We start from the raw sequence: 24,923 nt of genomic DNA, 5'->3' as shown, positions 1-24,923 counted from the left end.
CCTCTATGAAAGAAAAATCATGTTACACTCATTGTGTAACATTATAATCTTCTCCTTTCCCCCCTCTGATAACCAGGTGGTGAATCGCATCTCTGCATGTCTGGCAGACATATCAGTGTGGATGACGGATCACCACCTCAAGCTGAACCTCGGCAAGACGGAGCTGCTCTTCCTCCCGGGGAAGGACTGCCCGTTCCATGATCTCGCCATCACGGTTGACAACTCCATTGTGTCCTCCTCCCAGAGTGCTAAGAACCTTGGCGTGATCCTGGACAACACCCTGTCGTTCTCAACTAACATCAAGGCGGTGACCCGTTCCTGTAGGTTCATGCTCTACAACATTCGCAGAGTACGACCCTGCCTCACGCAGGAAGCGGCGCAGGTCCTAATCCAGGCACTTGTCATCTCCCGTCTGGATTACTGCAACTCGCTGTTGGCTGGGCTCCCTGCCTGTGCCATTAAATCCCTACAACTCATCCAGAACGCCGCAGCCCGTCTGGTGTTCAACTTTCCCAAGTTCTCTCACGTCACCCCGCTCCTCCGCTCTCTCCACTGGCTTCCAGTTGAAGCTCGCATCCGCTACAAGACCATGGTGCTTGCCTACGGAGCTGTGAGGGGAACGGCACCTCCGTACCTTCAGGCTCTGATCAGGCCCTACACCCAAACAAGGGCACTGCGTTCATCCACCTCTGGCCTGCTCGCCTCCCTACCTCTGAGGAAGTACAGTTCCCGCTCAGCCCAGTCAAAACTGTTCGCTGCTCTGGCACCCCAATGGTGGAACAAACTCCCTCACGACGCCAGGTCAGCGGAGTCAATCACCACCTTCCGGAGACACCTGAAACCCCACCTCTTTAAGGAATACCTAGGATAGGATAAAGTAATCCTTCTAACCCCCCCCCCCCCTTAAAAGAGTTAGATGCACTATTGTAAAGTGGTTGTTCCACTGGATATCATAAGGTGAATGCACCAATTTGTAAGTCGCTCTGGATAAGAGTGTCTGCTAAATGACTTAAATGTAAATGTAAATGTAAAGCAAAGGTAACTGAACTATATGATTATCGCCCCGTAGCACTCACTTCTGTCATCATGAAGTGCATTGAGAGACTAGTCAAGGATCATAGCACCTCCACCCTACCTGATACCCTAGATCCACTTTGCTTACCGCACCAATAGGTCCACAGACGATGCAATCGCCACCACGCTGCACACTGCCCTATCCCATCTGGACAAGAGGAATACCTATGTAAGAATGCTGTTCATTGACTACAGCTCAGCATTCAACACCTAAGTACCCTCCAAACTCATCATTAAGCTTGAGACCCTGCGTCTCGACCCCGCCCTGTGCAACTGGTTCCTGGACTTTCTGACGGGCCGCCCCCAGGTGGTGAAGGTAGGAAATAACATCTCCACCCCGCTGATCCTTAACACTGGGGCCCCACAAGGGTGCTTTCTCAGCCCTCTCCTGTACTCCCTGTTCACCCATGACTGCGTGGCCATGCACGCCTCCAACTCAATCATCGAGTTTGCAGACGACACTACAGTGGTAGGCTTGATTACCAACAACAACGAGACAGCCTGCAGGTGAGGGCCCTCAGAGTGTGGTGTCAGGAAAATAACCTCTCACTCAACGTCAACAAAACAAAGGAGATGATCGTGGACTTCAGGAAACAGCAGAGGGAGCACCCCCCATCCACATCGACGGGACAGCAGTGGAGAAGGTGGAAAGTTTTAAGTTTCATCACGGACAAACTGAAATGGTCCACCCACACAGACAGTGTGGTGAAGAAGGCGCAACAGACTGAAGAAATTTGGCTTGTTACCGAAGACTCTCACAAAATTTTAAAGATGCGCAATCGAGAGCATCCTGTTGGGCTGTATCACCGCCTGGTACGGCATCTGCACCGCCCTCAACCACAAGGCTCTCCAGAGGGTAGTGTGGTCTGCACAACGCATGACCGGGGGCAAACTACCTGCCCTCCAGGACACCTACAGCACCCGATGTCACAGGAAGCCAAAAAGATCATCAAGGACAAGAACCACCCGAGCCACTGCCTGTTCACCCGGCTATCATCCAGAAGGCGAGGTCAGTACAGCTGCATCAAAGCTGGGACCGAGAGACTGAAAAACAGCTTCTTTCTCAAGGCCATCAGACTGTTAAACAGACATCACTAACATAGAGAGGCTACTGCCAACATACAGACTCAAATCACTGGCCACTTTAATAAATGGATTTAATAAAGGTATCACTAGTCACTTTAAACGAATTGCAAAAATCTCTGAAGTTGGAGACTTTTATCTCCCTCAACAACTTTAAACATCTGCTATCTGAGCAGCTAACCGATCGCTGCAGCTGTACATAGTCCATCGGTATATAGCCCACCCAATTTACCTACCTCATCCCCATACTGTTTTTATTTATTTACTTTTCTGCTCTTTTGCACACCAGTATCTCTATTTGCACATGATCATCTGATGATTTATCACCCCAGTGTTAATCTGCTAAATTGTAATTATTCGCTCCTATGGCCTATTTATTGCCTACCTCCTCATGCCTTTTGCACACATTGTATATAGATTCTCTTTTTTTTCTTTTTCCCCCCTACTATGTTATTGACTTGTTTATTGTTTACTCCATGTGTAACTCTGTGTTGTTGTCTGTTCACACTGCTATGCTTTATCTTGGCCAGGTCGCAGTTGCAAATGAGAACTTGTTCTCAACTAGCCTACCTGGTTAAATAAAGGTGAAATAATAAAAAATAAAATAATGCCACTTTAATAATGTTTACATATCCTACATTACTCATCTCATATGTATATACTGTATTTTAAACCATCTTGCCTATGCCGCACCGCCATATCTCATCCATATATTGATATGTACATATTCTTATTCCATCCCCTTACATTGTGTGTATAAGGTAGTCGTTGTGAATTTGTTAGATTACTTGGTAGATATTACTGCACTGTCGGAACTAGAAGTGCAAGCATTTCGCTACACTCGCATTAACGTCTACTAACCATGCGTATGTGACCAATAAGATTTGATTTGGTCCTCCCACTGCGAATCGGGAAACCATGCCGGTTAAATTAGGCGACAGATGATGAAGTTCACAGGGTGGTGAAAGTGCATGGCATGAGCTTGATGCTCCTTTCCAATAAATGTCAAGGGTCTTATTCTGGTGACATGGTGATCCCAATGCTTGACTTCTGTTTTGACAAATACATATAAAACATTCTCGCTCTTTTCCATAATCTCATCATGTAGACTATCCTTCCCCCACTGTCTCCGAGCTGTTGGCTAGAGCCCATGTGCCAGAGTAGGCACATTTGCTATTTATTCGTTTTGTAGCAAAACTATCCATAGAGTTGAAAAGGGGAAACACAGTGAACATTCGATTTTTATTCAGAACATGAAATTTTAAGTGATTTTTTTGGGGTGCACTAGTCATCACTCACTGATTTTTATCTGCGACAAGTCAGTTTGGTGGAAAATACAACTGGAGAGAAAATGCGCATATTTTCTTTATGCAGATTTTTGAATATTTTCATGAAAATCTGTCGCAACTGGATGGAAACCTAGCTATTGAAGAGGTTTGAAATTGGAATGCTAGTGTACTTCCTGAATTGACTGGAATTTAAATGGAATTGTCCCCAAGTCTGATAGATAAACATTGGACTGTTTTACATTGGTAATTACTTAAAACTGTAAACAAAGTAATTGCCTGTTTAGCCAAGGCCAGGAGGTGAAGATGACTGGTGTTTCTGTTTGAGCGGCAGATAGCTTAGTGGTTAAGATCCCAGTGAAATATCTTTCGATGTACCCTTGAGCAAGGCGCTTAACCCTAATTCCTCTTTCTGCTAAATAACTAAAATGTTAATAGTAGAGGATCAGGTGAAAGGGACTCCACCCACTCTGTGAATGTATGAAAAGGTCCTTGCATATGATTGGCTTTGCGCTATATTCATTGCTCTGGCATTTACTTGTAACTTCAAACATTGTGATTCTGTGTATAGAGGGGCGACTCTACTGTGAAGTATATATTTCACTTAGGTGTCTGACAACAAATATTGTCCTGCAGAGTTCCCTTTGATTCTTCTTTCTCTCTTGTCTTATGTCACCTCCAGCCCTTACCTGTCAATAGTCAACACCCAGAAGTATAGTGGTACCCAGGTATTATATCTGCTGTTTTAACTGAGGGAACGTTGTGGACTACTTTGGATCGATTTGTTTGTACGGTACCATGTTGTCACGCCCTGGCCTTAGTTATCTTTGTTTTCTTTATTATTTTAGTTAAGCCAGGGTGTGACATGGGGGATGTATGTGTTTTGTATTGTCTAGGGTTTTTTGTATGTTTATGGGGCAGTGTTTAGTCTAGGTGTATGTATGTCTATGGTTGCCTAGATTGGTTCTCAATTAGAGACAGCTGTCTATCGTTGTCTCTGATTGGGAGCCATATTTAGGCAGCCATAGTCATTAGGTAGTTTGTGGGTGATTGTCTATGTGTAAGTTGCCAGTGTCTGCACTTATTGTTTGTATAGCTTCACGTTCGTCTGTTTGTTGTTTTGATTAGTTTGTATAGTGTTCGTTTCGTTTTCGTCTTCATTAAAGAGAAGAATGTATTGTTATCACGCTGCGCCTTGGTCCTCCTCACTTAAATGTTACGACGACCGTGACACATGTCCTCTTCAGTGATTTTTAGTCTTTACAGTAGATTTTACTGAGATATTATAATTTATATTATTATTTTTATTAGATTTTTGTTTTGTTTCAGACACAGCTGAAACAACAGTAGTACAGTCGTGGCCAAAAGTTTTGAGAATGTCAAAAATATTAATTTTCACAAAGTCTGCTGCCTCAGTTTGTATGATGGCAATTTGCATTTACTCCAGAATGGTATGAAGAGTGATCAGATGAATTGCAATTAATTGCAAAGTCCCTCTTTGCCATGCAAATTAACTGAATCCCCCAAAAACTTTTCCACTGCATTTCAGCCCTGCCACAAAAGGACCAGCTGACATCATGTCAGTGATTCTCTCATTAACACAGGTGTGAGTGTTGATGAGGACAAGGCTGGAGATCACTCTGTCATGCTGATTGAGTTCAAATAACAGACTTGAAGCTTCAAAAGGAGGGTGGTGCTTGGAATCATTGTTCTTCCTCTGTCAACCATGGTTACCTGCAAGGAAACACGTGTCGTCATCATTGCTTTGCACAAAAAGGGCTTCACAGGCAAGGATATTGCTGCCAGTAAGATTGCACCTAAATCAACCATTTATCGGATCATCAAGAACTTCAAGGAGAGCGGTTCAATTGTTGTGAAGAAGGCTTCAGGGCCCCCAAGAAAGTCCAGCAAGCGCCAGGACTGTCTCCTAAAGTTGATTCAGCGGTGGGATCGGGGCACCACCAGTACAGAGCTTGCTCAGGAATGGCAGCAGGCAGGTGCGAGTGCATCTGCACGCACAGTGAGGCAAAGACTTTTGAAGGATGGCCTGGTGTCAAGAAGGGCACCAAAGAAGCCACTTCCCTCCAGGAAAAACATCAGGGACAGACTGATATTCTGCAAAAGGTACAGGGATTGGACTGCTGAGGACTGGGGTAAAGTCATTTTCTCTGATGAATCCCCTTTCCGATTGTTTGGGGCATCCGGAAAAAAGCTTGTCCGGAGAAGACAAGGTGAGCGCTACCATCAGTCCTGTGTCATGCCAACAGTAAAGCATCCTGAGACCATTCATGGTTGGGTTACCTTCTCAGCCAAGGGAGTGGGCTCACTCACAATTTTGCCTAAGAACACAGCCATGAATAAAGAATGGTACCAACACATCCTCCAAGAGCAACTTCTCCCAACCATCCAGGAACAGTTTGGTGACGAACAATGCCTTTTTCAGCATAATGGAGCACCTTGCCATAAGGCAAAAGTGATAACTGAGTGGCTCGGGGAACAAAACATCGATATTTTGGGTCCATGGCCAGGAAACTCCCCAGACCTTAATCCCATTGAGAACTTGTGGTCAATCCTCAAGAGGCGGGTGGACAAACAAAAACCTACAAATTCTGACTAACTCCAAGCATTGATTATGCAAGAATGGGCTGCCATTAGTCAGGATGTGGCCCAGAAGTTAATTGACAGCATGCTAGGGTGGATTGCAGAGGTCTTGAAAAAGAATGGTCAACACTGCAAATATTGACTCTCTTCATGTAATTGTCAATAAAAGCCTTTGACACTTATGAAATGCTTGTAATTATACTTCAGTATTCCATAGTAACATCTGACAAAATATCTAAAGACACTGAAGCAGCAAACTTTGTGGAAATTAATATTTGTGTCATTCTCAAAACTTTTGGCCACGACTGTACAATAAATAATAATGAGGACAATTGACCTTTTTCATTATAGATTGTTGATGAGATGTTTGAAGGTTATATCACTTAAAATCCCCACAACCATTTAAGTTTCAGTGAAATACAAAAGATCTGATTATATAAAGTAAATCTAGACTTAAAAAGTAAACTGCAACAGGCTCTGACAATTAGTGGCATATTGTCAGTCATGGCTCTGTAATGGTAAATCATGCAATAAATTGGATTCAGTTTAAATTGTGTATGAAATAAAAAAAATATGCTTGGGTCAGCCACCATGCTGGGTTGCCATACCGAACAGTGCTGTCTTGTGTCGTGGAAAATTGCAAGATGATGTTATAATGCTTGTATTGCATTATAATGGTTGTTTTATTCGACAGAATAGAATATTCTGTTAACTATTGTGTGTGTGTTCTACTGAGGATGGGCCTCTATGAGATTTTTTTTAACCTTTATTTAACTCGGCAAGTCAGTTAAGAACAAATTCTTATTTTCAATGACGGCCTAGGAACAGTGGGTTAACTGACTGTTCAGGGGCAGAACGACAGATTTGTAGTAGCTGTCCATCCACCGCTATCACTTGGATTGCGGCGGCTTTCAAGTTCGTATCCTCCCACTGGGACGTCCCGAATTGTCCCCTCAGTTGGCCCCCAGCAGGTGTCTCGACTGGACCCTCGAAATTGAGGAGGGGGAGGCTGGGCTCCTCCTCCAGTGGTTCCCCAGGGGGGTCGGGTTCCGGCGCCCCCTCCGACTCCGGACCTGTAGATACAGGTTGGTCAACCGGTTGCTTCCGGGCCGCACAGGCGATGGGTCGTCCCCGCTCTCTTCTTCGGCCAGCTCGTATCTTTTTCTTCAGCTCGTTCCCCCATAGGGCCGCGAACAGCGGACAATCCCGTCCCACTAGGAGAGGTACCGGCAACTCTGGTACTGCACCCACCATCATCTGGCAACTCCCTTGTGGTGTTACGATGTTGATCCATCTGGTTGGATACTGCTTTGTGTCACCGTGAACACAGGAAATGACATCTCCCTACCCCGTTCGGTCTCCTGGTTCAGCAGGCACGTGGTTACGAGCGTAACCATACTTCAGGAGTCTAATAGAGCTTCCGTGTCGTGTCTGTCAATCTTCACTGGGACCATGGGTGCAGTTGATCCGTGGTGTGCCCAACAGGAGGTGACATAGTTCAACAGTCACAACAACGTAACCTCTGTCTCTTTCTGGGCTGTCATATGAAGCTCAGGAACTGGGGAGGAACTTTCTCAGCACTGGAGCAGGTGTCATACCCCTGTTCATTCTGCAGGTACAGTACACTTTCTACGCTTTTACTTATTTGGATCAATGTGTGTGTCCCAAACGGCACCCTATTCCCAATATAGTGCACTACTTTTGACTAAAGCCCATTGACCCTGGTCAAAAGTAGTGCACTATATATAGGGAATAGGATGCCAATGTGATTCTCACCATCTTCTTCATTCTACTTAGCCTGTTTCCTCTTCCTTAGTCTATAAGACTGTCTGTGGTCTTAGTTCAAATGTGCTGACTATGCATCCAAAACATGTTTCTGTTATTGTTTGCAGTTGATTTGCCTGTGTTTCACCGTCCCCATCTTATGACACTTCAGTCGTAATGGATATGGTTACAAGTAAAAGAAGAACCCATGACTTTCAACTGGCTTATTACGCAATACAGGATCTCATTCACTTTGTCTGTAAATAGAACACAAAGCAATCGGGTACCTTTTTTGAGAGAAGTTATGTTATGAGTACTTAGCATAATGACCAAGCATCTGACAAGAACAGTTGCCATTGAGACTGAGCCATTTTCAGGTATCATTCTGTATTTTCATGTTTTGATTTCATTCTGGATGAATCTCACCTGAGAGACTAATATATATGTATGTTATAGGGATTGTTTCAAATTTACAGAAAAAAATGTATGTAAACAATAATAATCTACATTTTTGACTGCTCCTACCTGTGTATTAAACCATTGATTACCTCTCAAAACGTGGATGTGCATAGCACATTTTCACTCTTACAGAGTAGGCATGATTGAAACAACAATGAGTCAGTTTTTACTTCAGAAAATATTTTTTGATCATTGGTTATTTATAGTTGAAAACATAGGTGCCAAATTCCCCTCCACTGGTAGAAAAGGGTTACCACAGCTTTAGACTTTGTGTGTTTCCTTTTTCTAGTTTAAAATGCACGGCACAAGTTCTCAGTATAGATTTGTCCCAGTGTGCCCCAGAATAAGGAAGTAGAATGAACTGACAAACCCCTTGCCTTCAGAGTCTAATGAGAATGGAAAGTACCAGTACGGTAAAGTCAAAGGAGCAGTACATCCTCTAAACAACGTATTGTAGAGGGTATTGGGCTTGAGTTACACTTGTATCACTATTTCAACTGACAAGGTAAGCACAAGGTTGACATTTTCTTAATTCACTAAAGCTCAATCGATACCATTCTCACAGGAATTTAATGACGTCTCAATGTCATCATCTTTAATTGAAAGTTATATTTTATTGGTTATAAACCAGAGAGGACATATGATTGTATTTTGATTGTTATGAGTGACTTACTGCATGAGTCTATTGATCTAATAGACATAGCTAATGTCCACATGATCTCCACCCGGCACAGCCAGAAGAGGACTGGCCACCCCTCATAGCCTGGTTCCTCTCTAGGTTTCTTCCTAGGTTTTGGCCTTTCAAGGGAGTTTTTCCTAGCCACTCTGCTTCTACACCTGCATTGCTTGCTGTTTGGGGTTTTAGGCTGGGTTTCTGTACAGCACTTTGATATATCAGCTGATGTAAGAAGGGCTATATAAATAAAATTGATTTGATAGCTAACCAAGGGATAAGAGACATTGGTCATGGGTTTATAAAGAGAGAGTAACTATAACTTATTAAACCTTGTCTGAGAACAATCTAAAATGTAATGTTGTCAGTATTATTGAAAACATCTATTTGAAGACATTTTATAAATGTGGTATAACAAGAAAGGTAGGGTAGTTTGGGGTTTCTTAGGCTCTTAGAGGTAATTTGGCAGTAATTGAAATTAGCTTGAATGTCAAGAAGGAAATTAAGTACATTTTAAATTTGACATTGAAACAGTTTCATTTCAATATGTTTATCAATTACAGACACAGCATGGTTTCAGAGGATGAGGGTGATATTGGGTTGGACACATTACTGAACAAAAATATCAACGCAACATGTAAAGTGTTGGTCCCATGTTTCATTACATTAAATAAAAGATCCCAGAAATTTTCCATACGCACAAAAAGCTTATGTTTCTCAAAATTTGTGCACAAATTTGCTTACATACCTGTTCGTGAGCATTTCTCCTTCGCCAAGATAATACATCCACCTGACAGGTATGGCATATCAAGAAGCTGATTAAACAGCATGATTGTTACACACAGGTGCACCTTGTGCTGGGGACAAAAAAAAGGCCAATCTGAAATGTGTTGTTTTGTCACACAACACAATGCCACAGATGTCTCAAGTTTTGAGGGAGCGTGCAACTGGCATGCTGATTGCATGAATGTCCACCAGAGCTGTTGCCAGAGAATTGAATGTTAATTTCTCTACCATAAGCCACCTCCAACGTCATTTTAGAGAATTTGGCAGTACTTCCAACCGGCCTCACAACCGCCAACCATGTGTATCCACGCCAGCCCAGGACCTCCACATCCGGCTTCTTCACCTGCGGGTTCGTCTGAGACCAGCCACCCAGACAACTGATGAAACTGAGGAGTATTTCTGTCTGTAATAAAGCCCTTTAGTTGGGAAAAACATATTCTGATTGGCTGGGCCTGGCTCCCAAGTGGGTGGGCCTATGGCCACCCATGGCTGTGCCCCTTCCAAGTCATGTGAAATCCATGGATTAGGGCCTAATGAATTTCTTTCAGTTGACTGATTTCCTCATGTGGACTGTAACTCAGTAAAATCGTTGAAATTGTTCCATGTTGCGTTTATATTTTTGTTCAGTATATTAACCTGAAGAAGGTGTACAATTCTACCCACATTCATCCCGCAGTTGAATGAAATATTGTTATGATGTTGGTTTACTTCGACAGATATTTCCTCAAAGATTAAATCGATATCAAACTGTCTTGGTCTAAACATCAGGGTAAAAACTATGATGAAAACCAGCCTGGTCCCCTGGATAAATATAAAGGAAGTATTATACACAGGAAACCAGATAAAGCAGGCTCATTTCCTCATACTGTGTGACACTTGATGGCCTCACTACTCAGTCTCAGACAATGGTACCATGCTCCTTCTCATTTCTTTTGATGAACAAAATACAAATCTGACTCAGAGGTGTCCTCAAAGTTTTTAAACAATCTTTGCTGTGCATTTGTGTGGTATTGTATGTTGCTGTTTTCACTGATGGTTTCTGTGTTAAAGACACGCTTTTCATTGATCTGTTGGCACATTGTGTGTTTATCTGTCTCTTATTTTGTTTTTTCAGGTCTGAACGCACTTCTGGGAAATGGCTCAAAATTGCCTCAAGTGTTTGAAATACACCATGTGTGTGGTTAACTTCGTGTGCTTTGTACGTATCCCAAACATCCATCTGTTACCTTCTACTCTTCCTTCCCTCAATGAGATAAAAACCCATGTTCAATATTTCAGTGTCCATTTATCACAATTTGTACAACGGGTGGGTCTAATCCTGAATGCTGATTGGTTAAAACCGCATTCCAGCTGGTGTCTATTCCACACGTTACCACCGGCTAAATCTATGACTTTAAAATGCCTATTTACTCTGTTCCATCTGACTTTTTTTTGGACTAACGTTTAGTTTTCAAAAGCGGAGATTTGCATAAAACTTGCTGTCTGTCTCTCCGACATTTGCAACACTGCTTCAATATTCAAATTCGATCTCCAGCTGTCAAATAGTAATGAACATGTCGTGACGAGACAGGCACGCAGGCAGCGTTTCGCAGACAGTTGAAATCATGAATCAGCCGGTATTTTTTTAATGGATATATACAAAGAAATGTAAATTGATAAAAGGTAAAACGAAACGAAATGCAGCTAGCTTGCAGTCTTTCCAGCTTCCGTTTGAAGTGATTGTGTTAGCTGTGTTGTTGGCTAGCTCCTTTGAACAATAGTGTTCTGACAAGAGAACACATTTTCTATGCCAGGTGAAATGGCGCCTCATTAGCTCATTGTTATTGTGTATTTAAATAAATGTCACTAGAAAACAGCTTAAACAAATGCAAATGCAGCTTCTTTGCTGTTATTCTGGATGCGCTTTTTGACGTAATTGTTAGCCGTAGTTGGCTAGCTAGTAAGCAAGGGATAAGAACGTTGCCAGCCAGTATGGCAATGGAACATTTACAACGAACGACTGGGTGGCTGGGTCGCGTCTCTAGCAACCGAAACGATAGAACAACCGACCAGCAGGCTTGGGTAGCAACCCTAGATTTGTATCGGGACTATATCTTGTGGAAGGATGAAATTATATGAATAAATTCAGCAAAATAACGTTTTTAATGAAAATATGTTGGTAACCCGTTGTATTAAAGTGATTATGCCCTCGAAGCCAGTGTTTGGAGGATATATTGGCACATATTATTCTACATTGTAGAATAACAATTAAGACATCAAAACTATGAAATAACATATGGAATCATGTAGTAACCAAAAAATTGTTCAACAAATCAAAATATATTTTATATTTGAGATTCTTCAATTAGCCACCCTTTGCCTTGAGCTTTGCACACTCTTGACATTCTCTCAACCAGCTTCATCTGGAATGCTTTTGCAACGGTCTTGAAGGAGTTCCCACATATGCTGAGCTATTGTTGGCTGCTTTTCCTTCACTCTGCGGTCCAACTCATCCGAAACCATTTAAATTGGGTTGAGGTCGGGTGATTGTGGAGGCCAGGTCATCTGATGCAGCGCTACATCACTCTCCTTCTTGGTCAATAGCCTTTACACAGCCTGAAGGTCTGTTGGGTCATTGTCCTGTTGAAAAACAAATTATATTCCCACTAAGCGCAAATCAGATGGGATGGTATATCGCTGCAAGAATGCTGTGGTAGCCATACTGGTTAAGTGTGCCTTGAATTCTGAATAGCACACCCACACCACCATCACACCTCCTCCTCCATGCTTCACAGTGGGAACCACACATGCAGAGATGATCCGTTCACCTACTCTGCGTCTCACAAAGACACGGCAGTTGAAACCAAAAATCTGAAATTTGGACTCATCAAACCAAAGGACAGATTTCCACCGGTCTAATGTCCATTGCTCGTGTTTCTTGGCCCATGCAAGTCTCTTATTATTGGTGTCCTTTAGTAGTGGTTTCTTTTCAGCAATTCTACCATGAAGGCCTGATTCACGCAGTCTCCTCTGAACAGCTGATCTTGAGATGTGTCTGTTACTTGACCTCTTGTGAAGCATTTATTTGGGCTGCAATTTCTGAGGCTGGTAACTCTAATGAACTTATCCTCTGCATCAGAGGTAACTCTGGGTCTTCCTTTCCTGTGGTGATCCTCATGAGAGGCAGTTTCATCATAGCGCTTGATGGTTTTTGTGACTGCACTTGAAGAAACTTTCAAAGTTCTTGAAATATTCCGTATTAACTGACCTTCATGTATTAAGTAATGATGGACTGTCATTTCTCTTTGCTTATTTGAGCTGTTCTTGCCATAATATTGACTTGGTCTTTTACCAAATAGGGCTGTCTTCTGTATACCACCCCTACCTTGTCACAACACAACTGATTGGCTCAAACGCATTGAAAAGAAAAGAAGGTACACCTGTTAATTGAAATGCATTCCAGGTGACTACCTCATGGAGCTGGTTGAGAGAATGCCTAGAGTGTGCAAAGCTGACATCAAGGCAAAGGGTTGCTACTTTGAGGAATCTCAAATATAAAATATATTTTGATTTGTTTAACAGTTTTTTGGTACTACATGATTCCATATGTGTTATTTCATAGTTTTGATGTCTTCACTATTATTTTAAAATGTAGAAAATCGTCAAATAAAGAAAAACCCTTGAATGAGTAGGTGTGTCCAAACTTTTGACTGGTGCTGTATGTTGAACACATGCTGTTGTGTTTGGTTCTTGTCAGATCTGTGGAACTGCAGGGTTTGGTTTTGGAGTGTTCATGATGATGAACTCTAAGGTGTCGTCTCTCATCCCATCCCTGTCCACCCTGAACATTGCCAACATGCTCTTCATCATTGGCATCATCATGACCTGTGTGTCCTTCCTGGGGTTCCTGGGGGCCCTGAAAGAGAACCGCTGCCTCCTTGTCACTGTAGGTCTCACATTTGACATAATTTCATATTTTTTTAGAGACATTGGTCTCATCCCAGACATCAGTTCAACGTCTAGTTTTGATTTACATTTGGTTGAGTTGTCTAACATGAATTCAACATGAAATCATCCAACAATGTCACCCTGTCGTTGGATTTAAGTTAAAAGTTGGGTGAAAAAAAGACAAAATTCTCTGACATTGATGTATTTTTTCAAATCCAATCAGTTTTCCACATTGATTCAACGTCATCACATTGAATTTTTGGGTTGAAATGACGTGTAAACAACATTGATTCAACCAGTTTTTCCCCAGTGGGGATCATTCACTGTCCTTGCTTAAATTAAAATGACTTACAAACACTTGTACTTTTCTTGATTTTCAGTTTTTCATCCTGCTGTTCATTCTGATATTGGTGGAGCTGACTGCAGCCTTTCTACTGCTTTTATATGAGAGCAAGGTAAGATATAGCAGATGGGCACTGGGATGTTGGGAGGAGATTTGAGAGGGGTGACAGAAAATGAAGTGAAGAAGAGAACTTTAATACAATACTAATTTACATGAGGAACATCAGGGATTGAGAGAGGGCGATTGTTGTGAGGAAAGCTCAAAGATGATAGGAGATAATCAGGTAGCGTTTTATGAGATGGTCATACTGCCAAGTAATTAATGTGTGTGCTTAGATTGGCAGCTTCCTACAGAGGGATCTCACGGACAGTCTGGAGAAGTCCCGGGAATCAGCTAAAGGTGGGAATTCAACAATGAGCACGGGTGACTGGGACATCATTCAGACCACGGTGAGCGTGTGCTGTGAAATATATATAAGAAACATTTAGTGTGCGTCCCAAATGGTACCTTATGTACTATATAGTGACATGACCAGGTCTTATAGGGAGACACTGAGACTTTACAATGAAACATGTATACTCCCTCTTTAGCCCTCCCAGGCATGTGAACAAAAGTGAGTGGAAATGTGATGTTTCATGTGTTGATAACACTGCTTTTGTCATGTTTAATTCTATTACATACATGTAGTTCCAGTGCTGTGGGGTCCATAACTCAAGTGACTGGAAGGATAAAATGCCTGCGTCCTGCTGCTCCAAGACCCAATGTGACATCAATCAGCCGGTATACTGGAAAGAGATATGCTGCCAGGCTTGGGGTCAATTCAGGAAGTACACTGAAATTCCATTTCCAATTCCCTTCAATGCTTTTCAATGATGAACATTTTGAATTGGAATTAGAATTTGGTTTACTTTCTGAGTTGATGGAATTGAAATGAAATGGTACCACATAATGGTCTTCCCCTCTTCAAAGGGGGAGACACCTTAGACCCAAACTGTTATAGACCTATATCCATCCTACCCTGCCTTTCTAAAATCTTCAAAAGCCAAGTTAATAAACAGATAACCGACCATTTCGAATCCCACCGTACCTTCTCCACTATGCAATATGGTTTCCGAGCTGGTCACGGGTGCACCTCAGTCACGCTCAAGGTCCTAAACGATATCATAACCGCCATCGATAAAAGACAGTACTGTGCAGCCGTCTTCATCGACCTGGCCAAGGCTTTCGACTCTGTCAATCACCGCATTCTTATCGGGCATACTCAATAGCCTTGGCTTCTCAAATGACTGCCTCGCCTGGTTCACCAACTACTTCTCAGATAGAGTTCAGTGTGTCAAATCGGAGGGCCTGTTGTCCGGACCTCTGGCAGTCTCTATGGGGGTGCCACAGAGCTCAATTCTCGGGCCGACTCTCTTCTCTGTATACATCAATGATGTCGCTCTTGCTGCTGGTGATTCTCTGATCCACCTCTACACAGACGACACCATTCTGTATACTTCTGGCCCTTCTTTGGACACTGTGCTAACAAACCTCCAAACGAGCTTCAATGCCATACAGCACTCCTTCCATGGCCTCCAACTGCTTTTAAATGCTTGTAAAACTAAGTCCATGCTCTTCAACTGATTGCTGCCCACACGCTCCCGCCCGACTAGCATCACTACTCTGGACGGTTCTGACCTAGAATATGTGGACGACTACAAATACCTAGGTGTCTGGTTAGACTGTAAACTCTCCTTCCAGACTCACATTAAGCATCACCAATCCAAAATTAAATCTAGAATCGGCTTCCTATTTCGCAACAAAGCCTCCTTCACTCATGCTGCCAAACATACCCTCGTAAAACTGACTATCCTACAGATCCTTGACTTCGGCGATGTCATTTACAAAATAGCCCCCAACACTCTACTCAGAAAATTGGATGAGTCTATCACAGTGCCATTCGTTTTATCACCAAAACCCCATATACTACCCACCACTGTGACCTCTATGCTCTCGTTGGCTGGCCCTCACTACATATCCGTCACCAATCCCACTGTCTCCAGGTCATCTATAAGACTTTGCTAGGTAAAGCCCCGCCTTAGCTCAGCTCACTGGTCACCATAGCAACACCCACCCGTAGCACGCGCTCCAGCAGGTATATTACACTGGTCATCCCCAAAGCCAACACTTCCTTTGGCTGCCTTTCCTTCCAGTTCTCTGCTGCCAATGACTGGAACGAATTGCAAAAATCTCTGAAGGTGGAGTCTTATATCTCCCTCTCTAACTTTAAGCATCAGCTGTCAGAGCAGCTTACCAATCACTGTACCTGTACACAGCCAATCTGTAAATAGCACACCCGACTACCACATCCCCATATTATTACTTACCCTCTTGCTCTTTGCACCCCAGTATCTCTACTTGCACATCGTCATCTGCTCCAGTATTAATGCTAAATTGTAATTATTTTTGCCTCTATGGCCTATTTATTGCCTACCTCCCTACTCTTCTACATTTGCACACACTGTACATAGATCTTTCTATTTTTCTTTTATTTTGTGTTATTGACTGTACGTTTGTTTATGTGTAACTCTGTGTTGTTTTTGTCGCGCTGCTATGCTTTATCTTGGCCAGGTCGCAGTTGTAAATGAGAACTTGTTCTCAACTGGCCTACCTGGTGAAATAAAAAAAATCAACTAAAAAAATAACAAATATCCTTTCATGTGGGTAACAAGTGAACTGAACTATAAAACTAGAGTACCAGTCAAAAGTTTGGAAACACCTACTGATTACAGGGTTTAAAATAATTTTTACTATTTTCTACATTGTAGAATCATATTGAAGACATCAAAACTATGAAATAACACATATGGAATCATGTAGTAACCAAAAAAGTGTTTATGCAATTGAGCCAATCAGTTGTGTTGTGACAAGGAAGGGTGGTATAGAGAAGATAGCCCTATTTGGTAAAAGACCAAGTCCATATTATGGCAAGAACAGCTTGAATAAGCAAAGAGAAATGACAGTCCATCATTACTTTAAGACATGAAGGTCAGTCAATCCGGAAAATGTCAAGAACTTTGAACGTTTCTTCAAGTGCAGTCGCAAAAACCATCAAGCACTATGTTGAAACTGCCTCTCATGAGGACCGCCACAGGAAAGGAAGACCCAGAGTTACCTCTAATGCAAAGGATAAGTTCATTAGAGTTACCAGCCTCAGAAATTGCTGCCCAAATAAATGCTTCCTAGAGTTCAAGTAACAGACACATCTCAACATCAGCTGTTCAGAGGAGACTGCGTGAATCAGGCCTTCATGGTCAAATTGCTGCAAAGAATTCCTGTTGAAAAAGCATTCCAGGTGACTAACTCATGAAGCTGGTTGAGAGAATGCCAAGCGTGTGCAAAGCTGTCATCAAGGCAAAGGGTGGCTACATGATTCCATATGTGTTATTTCATAGTTCTGATGTCTTCACTATTATTCTTCAATGTAGAAAATAGTAAAAATAAAGAAAAACCCTGTAATGAGTAGGTGTGTCCAAACTTTTGACTGTTACTGTACATTAAAAAAACATAGCTGTCACTCAGCAATGTTTTCTCTTCTTCATCTCAGGGTTGTTACAATAAGCTGAAGGCCTGGTTTGAGGAGAACTTCCTAGCCACTGGAGTTGCTGTGATTGTGCTCTGCGTTATTGAGGTATAGTCATCTTCCCATACTTGTTAATACATGGGGTCAGTGACAGGTTTATCCACATTCACATGACAAACATGTCTTATTCCTGACCACGATAAACCTTCAACTATATGTATCAATCATCATGTATAGCTTCTAAGATATATGTATTGTGTCCCAAATGGCACCCTATTCCCTATGTAATGCAGTGTGCACTCATTTTGACCAGATAAGCCCATGCACTATGTATGGCCATTTGGGAGGCTGTTGCATGAGTTTTTAAACATGTATTAGATGGAAATGAAAACTCCACCAGAACACCATGTAGGCTAACACATCCATTTTGTTTTTTCAATGTTGGTAGGTCCTGGGCATGTGTTTTTCCGTGACTCTGTTCTGCCACATAAGCCAGTCTGGACTCAGCTACAAATGATGAAAACGGCATTTATTTATTTTTTTGTTTTTTGTAATATAATCCCCTCTCGGTTCATGCTCTCTATGATGTTTCATTTCATTACATGCTAAAAGGCAGGCACTTTTTACATTTGAGTCATTTAGCAGACACTCTTATCCAGTGACTTACAGGAGCAATTTGCTCAAGAGCACATCGACAGAGTTTTCACCTAGACAGTTTGGGGGTTCTAACCAGTGTCCTTTTTGTCTTCTTAACAGCTATGCTACCTACCTGCACTTTTGAATGCTATGTAATACTATTGATCCTGTGACTGTACTGACACATTTTGTAAACAACCCAAATAATTCAATAAACATTGAGCTGTTATTTAATTTTAACCCCACAATGAATCTGACTGAAATTACTTTTCGATCTTTGTAACTACGCAGTGACTTACTGTGTAGTTACTTATGTTATTTGTGACTGCTGCTTCTCAACATCACATGGTTTCCTGTCACTAACTTTCAACCTGCTTTGTGTGTTCATATAACCACTATTTTTAGCTTATCTGATGCTGGTGGTTTCACAATATAACAACGAGGGCGATGAAGTTGAATAAAAGGAGCCTTTGTTAAAAGTCCTCTCTGAGTGAAAACGCTACCACATTGTTTGGGCTGGGTCGTTTGTGTTTGTAACAAGGAAATAAAGGATGCTTTTTGTTGTGCATCTCCATTCAGGCCCCTTTCTATGTAAATCTGCAGTTTTTCACACCACCTTAATATACGGAACAAAAATATAAATGTAACAATTTCTACGTTTTTACTGAGTTACAGTTTATATAAGGAAATAAGTCAATTGAAATAAATTAGTCTCTAATCTATGGATTTCACATGACGGGCAGGGGTGCAGCCATGGGTGGGCCCTGCAGAGCATAGGCCCACCCACTGGGGAGCCAGGCCCAGCCAATCAGAAATATTTTTTCCACTCAAAAGGCCCTTATTACATACAGAAATACTCCTGTGGATGCAGCTTATGGTAGAGAAGTGAACATTCAATTATCAGGCAACAGCTCTGGTGGACATTCCTGCAGTCAGCATGCCAGTTGCATGCTCCCTCAAAACTTGAGACATCTGTGGCATTGTGTTGTGTGACAAAACTGCACATTTCAGAGTGGCCTTTTATTGTCCTGAGCACAAGGTGCACCTGTGTAATGACCGTGCTGTTTAATCAGCTTCTTGATATGCCACACCTGTTGGATGGATTATCTTGGCAAAGGACAAATACTCACTAACCAGGAATGTAAACAAATTAGTGCACAACATTTTAGCAAAATAAGTTTTTGTGCGTATGGAACATTTCAGTGCTTTTTTATTTCATCACATTAACTTGGGACCCACACTTTACCTTTTTTCTCAATCCTGGGGTGGGATATATTTAACTTGAGGTGAGAGAACCATATGCAACATCTTGCAGGTACATTTGCAAATACACTTGAAGGTAGCCTATGCATTAAAGGTCAAATGCAGATGTTTTTATCTCAATATCAATAATTTCTGTGTAACAATGAAGTACCTTACTGTGATATTTTTTTCATAAAAAAACAAAAGCTTCTTAGCACATAGCAATATCTCAATCAAGAATTTTGGAAAAAAACTGAAATCTACCTGTTACTGGCAGAGAGGTTTGGAACTCTTTCTTATTGGTATATTAACTAATGTAATTAAGAGACCGGTCAACAGGTAGGCATAAAACTCCATCCCACCAACAGGCGGAAATATCAGGCAGAATTTTCAAACAGTTCTTACACTAAAAAGGCAGTATCATAATTTTCACAATATTACTCCATTGTGGAAATACACTATACAGAAATACACTATACAGAAATTCACTATATTCAGAAAGTATTCAGACCCCTTGACTTTTTCAACAGACTTATTCTGGAACGATAAAATACTAAAATAAAAAAACTGAAATAAACGATTTACATAGGTATTCAGACCCTTTACTCAGTACTTAGTTCAAGCACCTTTGGCAAAAAATGACCGCCTCGATTCTTCTTGGGTATGACGCTACAATCTTGGCACACCTGTATTTGGGGTGTTTCTCCCATTCTTCTCTGCAGATCCTCTCAAGCTCTGTCAGGTTAGATGGGGAGCAGGCTCTGGGAGCAGACTTGTCCCGAAGCCACCCCTGCATTGTCTTTGCTGTGTACTTAGAGTCGTTGTCCTGTTGGAAGGTGAACCGTCGCCCCAGTCGGAGGTCCTGAGCGCTCTGGAGCAGGTTTTCATCAAGGATCTCGCTGTACTTTGCTCCGTTCATCTTCCGTCGATCCTGACTAGTCTGCCAGTCCCTGCCGCTGAAAAACATCCTCACAGCATGCTGCTGCCACCAACATGCTTCACCATGGTGCCAGGTGTCCTCCAGACGTGATGCTTGGCATTCAGGCCAAAGAGTTTAATCTTGGTTTCATCAGAACAGAGAACCTTGTTTATTATGGTCGGAGAATCCTTTAGGTGCCTTTTGGCAAACTCCAAGCGGGCTGTCATGTGCATTTTACAAAGGAGTGGCTTCCGTCTGGCCAGTCTACCATAATAGCCTGATTGGTGGAGTGCTGAAGAGATGGTTGTCCTTCTGTAAGATTCTCCCATCTCCACAGAGCAACTCTGGAGCTCTGTCAGAGTAACCATTGGGTTCTTGGTCACCTCCCTGACCTAGATCCTTCTCCCCAAATTTCTCAGTTTGGCCGGGCGGCCAGCTCTAGGAAGAGTCTTGGTGGTTCCAAACTTCTTCCATTTAAGAATGATGGAGGCAACTGTGTTCTTGGGGGACCTTCAATGCTGCAGAAATGTTTTGGTACCCTTCCCCAGACATGTGCCTCGACACAATTCTGTCACTGCGCTCTACAGACAACTCCTACCTCATGGTTTACTTTTTTTCCTCTGACATGCACTGTGAACTGTGGGACCTTATATAGACAGGTGTGTGCCTTTACAAATCATGTCCAATCAATTAAATTTACCACAGGTAGACTCCAATCAACTTGTAGAAACATCTCAAGGATGATCAGTGGAAACAGGATGCACCTGAGCTCAATTTTGAGTCTCATAGCAACGGGTCTGAGTACTTGTGTAAGTCTGTTTTATTTTTTATAAATTTGCAAACATTCTAAAAACCTGTTTTTGCTTTGTCATTATGGGATAGTGTGTAGTTTGACGAGGAAAAACATGTATTTAATAAATTTTTGAATAAGGCTGTAACATAACAAAATTTGGAAAAAGTGAAAGGGTCTGAATACTTTCCGAATACACTGTTTATAGAAATGTTGACACCCCTTAATTTGTGGATTTGGCTATTTCAGCCACACCCATTGCTGACAGGTGTATAAAATCAAGCACACAGCCATGCAATCGCTATAGCCAAATATTGGCAGTAGGCCTTACTAAAGAGCTCAGTGACTTTCAACGTGGCACTGTCATAGGATGCCACCCTTCCAACAAGTCAGTTCGTCAAATTTCTGCCCTACTAGAGCTGCCTCGGTCAACTGTAAGTGCTGTTATTGTGGAGTGGAAACATTTAAGAGCAACAACGGCCATGAAGCGGTAAGCCACACAAGTGCACAGAATGGGTGTAAACACTCATTACGAGTTCCAAACTGCCTCTGGAAGCAACATCAGCACAATAAATGTTAGTCGGGAGCTTCATGAAATGGGTTTCCATGGCCTAGCAGCCAGACACAAGCATAAGCTCATCATGCACACTGCGAAGCGTCAGCTAGAGTGGTGTAAAGCTCGCCGACATTGGACTCTGGAAACGCGTTCTCTGGAGTGATGAATCACGCTTCATCTGGCAGTCCGACGGACAAATCTAGGTTTGGCGAATGCCAGGAGAACGCCACCTGCCCCAATGTATAGTGCCAGCTGTAAAGCTTGGTGGAGAAGGAAAAATGGTCTGGGACTTTTTTTTCATGGTTCTGGCTAGGCCCCTTAGGGAAATCTTAATGCTACAACATACAATGATTCTACACAATTCTGTGCTTCCAACTTCATGCCAACAGTTGGGGAAGGCCTTTTCTTGTTTAAGCATGACATTGCCCCTGTGCACTAAGCAAGGTCCATACAGAAAAGGTTTGTTGAGATTGGTGTGGAAGAGAACTTGACTGGCCTGCAGAGCCCTGACCTCAAACCCATTGAACACCTTTGGGGTGAATTGCAACGCCAACAGAGCCAGGCCTAGTCGCCCAACCTCATTAATGCTTATGGCTGAATGGAAGTAAGTCCCCGCAGAAATGTTCCAACATCTAGTGGAAGGCCTTCCCAGAAGAGTGGAGGGTGTTATAGCAGCAAAGGAGGACCAACTCCATATTAATGCCTACAATTTTGGAATGAAATGTTTGACAAGCACTGGGCCTTTTAAGTAGAGAATTAAAACAGACATTTAAGCATTCCATAAGTATTCCACAGTTTTATTTAAAGAATAAAATCCTGCATCAATATTTTAAGACAAAAAAACCTAAGATTTCCTTTAAATTTTAAAATAATTGTTCTTTTTTGAAACCATCACAAAAAATAGAAACAAGTACAATTTTGTAATTTAAAATGTTTTACTGTACACAGCAGAATATACCATTTATTGCAAACTGAACACCCCTGATACCTCAGAAACTATACACACAATTATTTCAATTCACCTAGAGATATGCAAAACTACTGAATTCGTTAATTATATTTTCTGGTCAAATATGACAGTCCGGTTTTTATGCCATGCGCCCCTTTAATTACCATGTGTCTAAAGCACAGTAAGTGGCATCTTCAATGTGACGTCATGCCTTCAGTACAGTCCATTTCAGGGGAGGTCAATTTCTTTATTTAGTTTGTACAAAATTCCAGTAAATGTGGCACTTTTGTCCTCCTTTCTGCAAACATACAACAGAATAAACTAATGGGGAAGTTTTTTTTAAAGAGCTCGCCACAGAGTCCCTCTGAGTGACAAACATGTTTACTAATTAATTCAGCAGAAACTGACCGACTAACATTATGGTAAAGCAATGCCACCAAACGTAAGATGCTAGACTATTCCTGCATATCTCTAAACACACAGGACAAAAAGAAATAAAGTCTATAAAAAGGGATTTCATTTGGAAAGATATGTTTCATTCAGCCTTTGGGCTATTCAATTACTTATGACCTACATATCATAAGACAAATTAATGTTTGATGTACAACGCCTTAAAAAATGTGTTCCATAGTTTCTTTCTTTTGCTGCATATCGCAATAATAACAGTACATGCCATTTTAATGACACATTCCATGTTTACTGGTCTAATCAGAGGAGGGTAGGGTTGCAAAATTCTGCTAACTTTCCAAAAGTTTGAGTTTCAGGAATCCTAGTTAGAGGCTTCCGGATTTCCTGCTCATTCCGGGAATATGCCAACCGGGATTTCTGGGTATGACATAATGTAGCCCAGTGGCCCAAGAGGACACTGTATATGCAGTATAATGGGTGTATACGACATTATTCCACCCCAGTAAATTACTCACTGCGGCCAAGTAACAGTTGCAAACGAAAATGTTGTAATCAAAAGCCAAATAAATACACCTGCATGACACAGCGTATCAGAAATCTGAAGCTCAATTAGAATAGTTTGAGACAGTACCATGACTAGAAAGGACATTTCGTTAAGTTAGAGAGAACCCAAACCATCCATGATTTAAATGCTGTAAAGAGTGATCTCTTATCACTCAGTAAATATTTAGTCCACCAAAAGGTCCATGACAGCAGATCCATCACACTGCTTTATGTAATATCAATAAATAAGATGAGAAATCTTTTCCAACCCTTTTCTACCAAAATCCCCAAGCCAAACCTATTCATACAACCCAATCATAACCACCAACCTCATTGGAATGAGGAAACAAAATAGGGTGCCCAGCCCCTCTAAAGAATCTAGGTTAAAAACCTGTATATCATGTTTTTTATAAAAGCTGTCAGTTATGTTTGTTGAGTAACCGTCGACCCATGATAGAACCTGCACTTGTTTAAATTGATCACGTCAAATACAGCATCAAGAAATCACGCCCCTGTACTGTCCATTGCGAGCATACATAACACCAAAAACAACAGACCCCTTATGGGTTAAGATCACAGTTACAGTTAGTTAAAAAAAGTTACCAATGATGATTCAAATCTGCCTCTTTTTGTAACCAGTATTCAGCCAAATAACTGAAAATAACTGCCATCCCCACCCCATTGCACCATGGAGCCATCTACTTAGCATCAATTGAAAAAGCCTCTCAAAATAACAATCAATGCACTTTCACTGAAAGAAGCTGGAAACTAATAGGCTCATCACTGCTAATGCGAACCAAGTAAGCAACCACCTTTCACTAGTTACAACGCTCAATTGAAGTAGCAGCCCGCAATCAACAGCAATAGGAAGGAGGAACAGGAGAAATGATTGATTTAACAGCAACTATTTTCCAAAGTGTTTAAGCTACTCAAAAATATGGCTTGTATGCGTTTTTAACTGTTCCAAAAAAATAAAAATAAAGTTATTGACAGTAGGAATCAGACGTCAAACTAGAGGTCACATGATTGATAGTGACAAGCACATTTTAAACTAAACCAAAAACATCCACGGAAGAGACTACTTTTCACTTCAACCACAGCCATAACCATAGTGTTACAATGAGCAAGAAAACTGTACAAGTAAGGCAGCTTGTTTTAACCAGATTAGTCAAAGCTAGCACAACTGCTGCCCCATGGTGCATTGGAGTCAAGCAGACTGTAAGCATGTAAAGCATTGAGAATACTCTACTCATCTGTTAAGACTACAGGTTTCATGGTCATACAGAAGCTCTCTGGGCTGAACTAACCTACATGTATTCAAT

General features: G+C 41.7%; 1 protein-coding gene across 3 annotated transcripts; it reads left to right on the top strand.

Annotated features, from left to right (window-relative positions):
* Positions 1-8,063: 8,063 nt before the first annotated feature.
* On the top strand, positions 8,064-18,439 carry LOC139545136 (leukocyte surface antigen CD53-like). 3 transcript variants are annotated; one of them, XM_071352565.1, is made up of 8 exons: positions 8,064-8,185; positions 10,841-10,924; positions 13,463-13,651; positions 14,034-14,108; positions 14,332-14,445; positions 14,684-14,776; positions 17,583-17,666; positions 18,007-18,439. In XM_071352565.1, exons 2-8 carry the CDS (start codon positions 10,862-10,864, stop codon positions 18,073-18,075), a joined length of 687 nt encoding a protein of 228 aa, XP_071208666.1. In that variant the 5' UTR covers positions 8,064-8,185; positions 10,841-10,861; the 3' UTR covers positions 18,076-18,439. The 3 variants fall into 3 exon arrangements, with proteins under 3 accessions (XP_071208666.1, XP_071208665.1, XP_071208667.1); XM_071352564.1 differs by lacking the exon at positions 8,064-8,185 and adding an exon at positions 8,635-8,772; XM_071352566.1 differs by lacking the exons at positions 8,064-8,185; positions 10,841-10,924 and adding an exon at positions 11,226-11,388.
* The last annotated feature ends 6,484 nt before the right edge of the window (positions 18,440-24,923 follow it).

This window comes from Salvelinus alpinus, chromosome 19 (assembly GCF_045679555.1).
Source record: "Salvelinus alpinus chromosome 19, SLU_Salpinus.1, whole genome shotgun sequence".
In the NCBI taxonomy this organism is placed as follows: Eukaryota; Metazoa; Chordata; class Actinopteri; order Salmoniformes; family Salmonidae; genus Salvelinus; species Salvelinus alpinus.
The sequence above is the reverse complement of the archived record's forward strand: the minus strand, read 5'-3'. Positions and strand labels throughout refer to the sequence as shown.

Bases quoted from the DNA above. Each gene is read 5' to 3' on its own strand.
- LOC139545136 (XM_071352565.1), top strand. From the start codon at position 10,862: ATGGCTCAAAATTGCCTCAAGTGTTTGAAATACACCATGTGTGTGGTT. The intron at 14,446-14,683 runs GTGAGCGTGTGC...ACATACATGTAG, and splicing joins GGGACATCATTCAGACCACG to TTCCAGTGCTGTGGGGTCCA. The intron at 14,777-17,582 runs GTATACTGGAAA...TCTTCATCTCAG, and splicing joins AATGTGACATCAATCAGCCG to GGTTGTTACAATAAGCTGAA.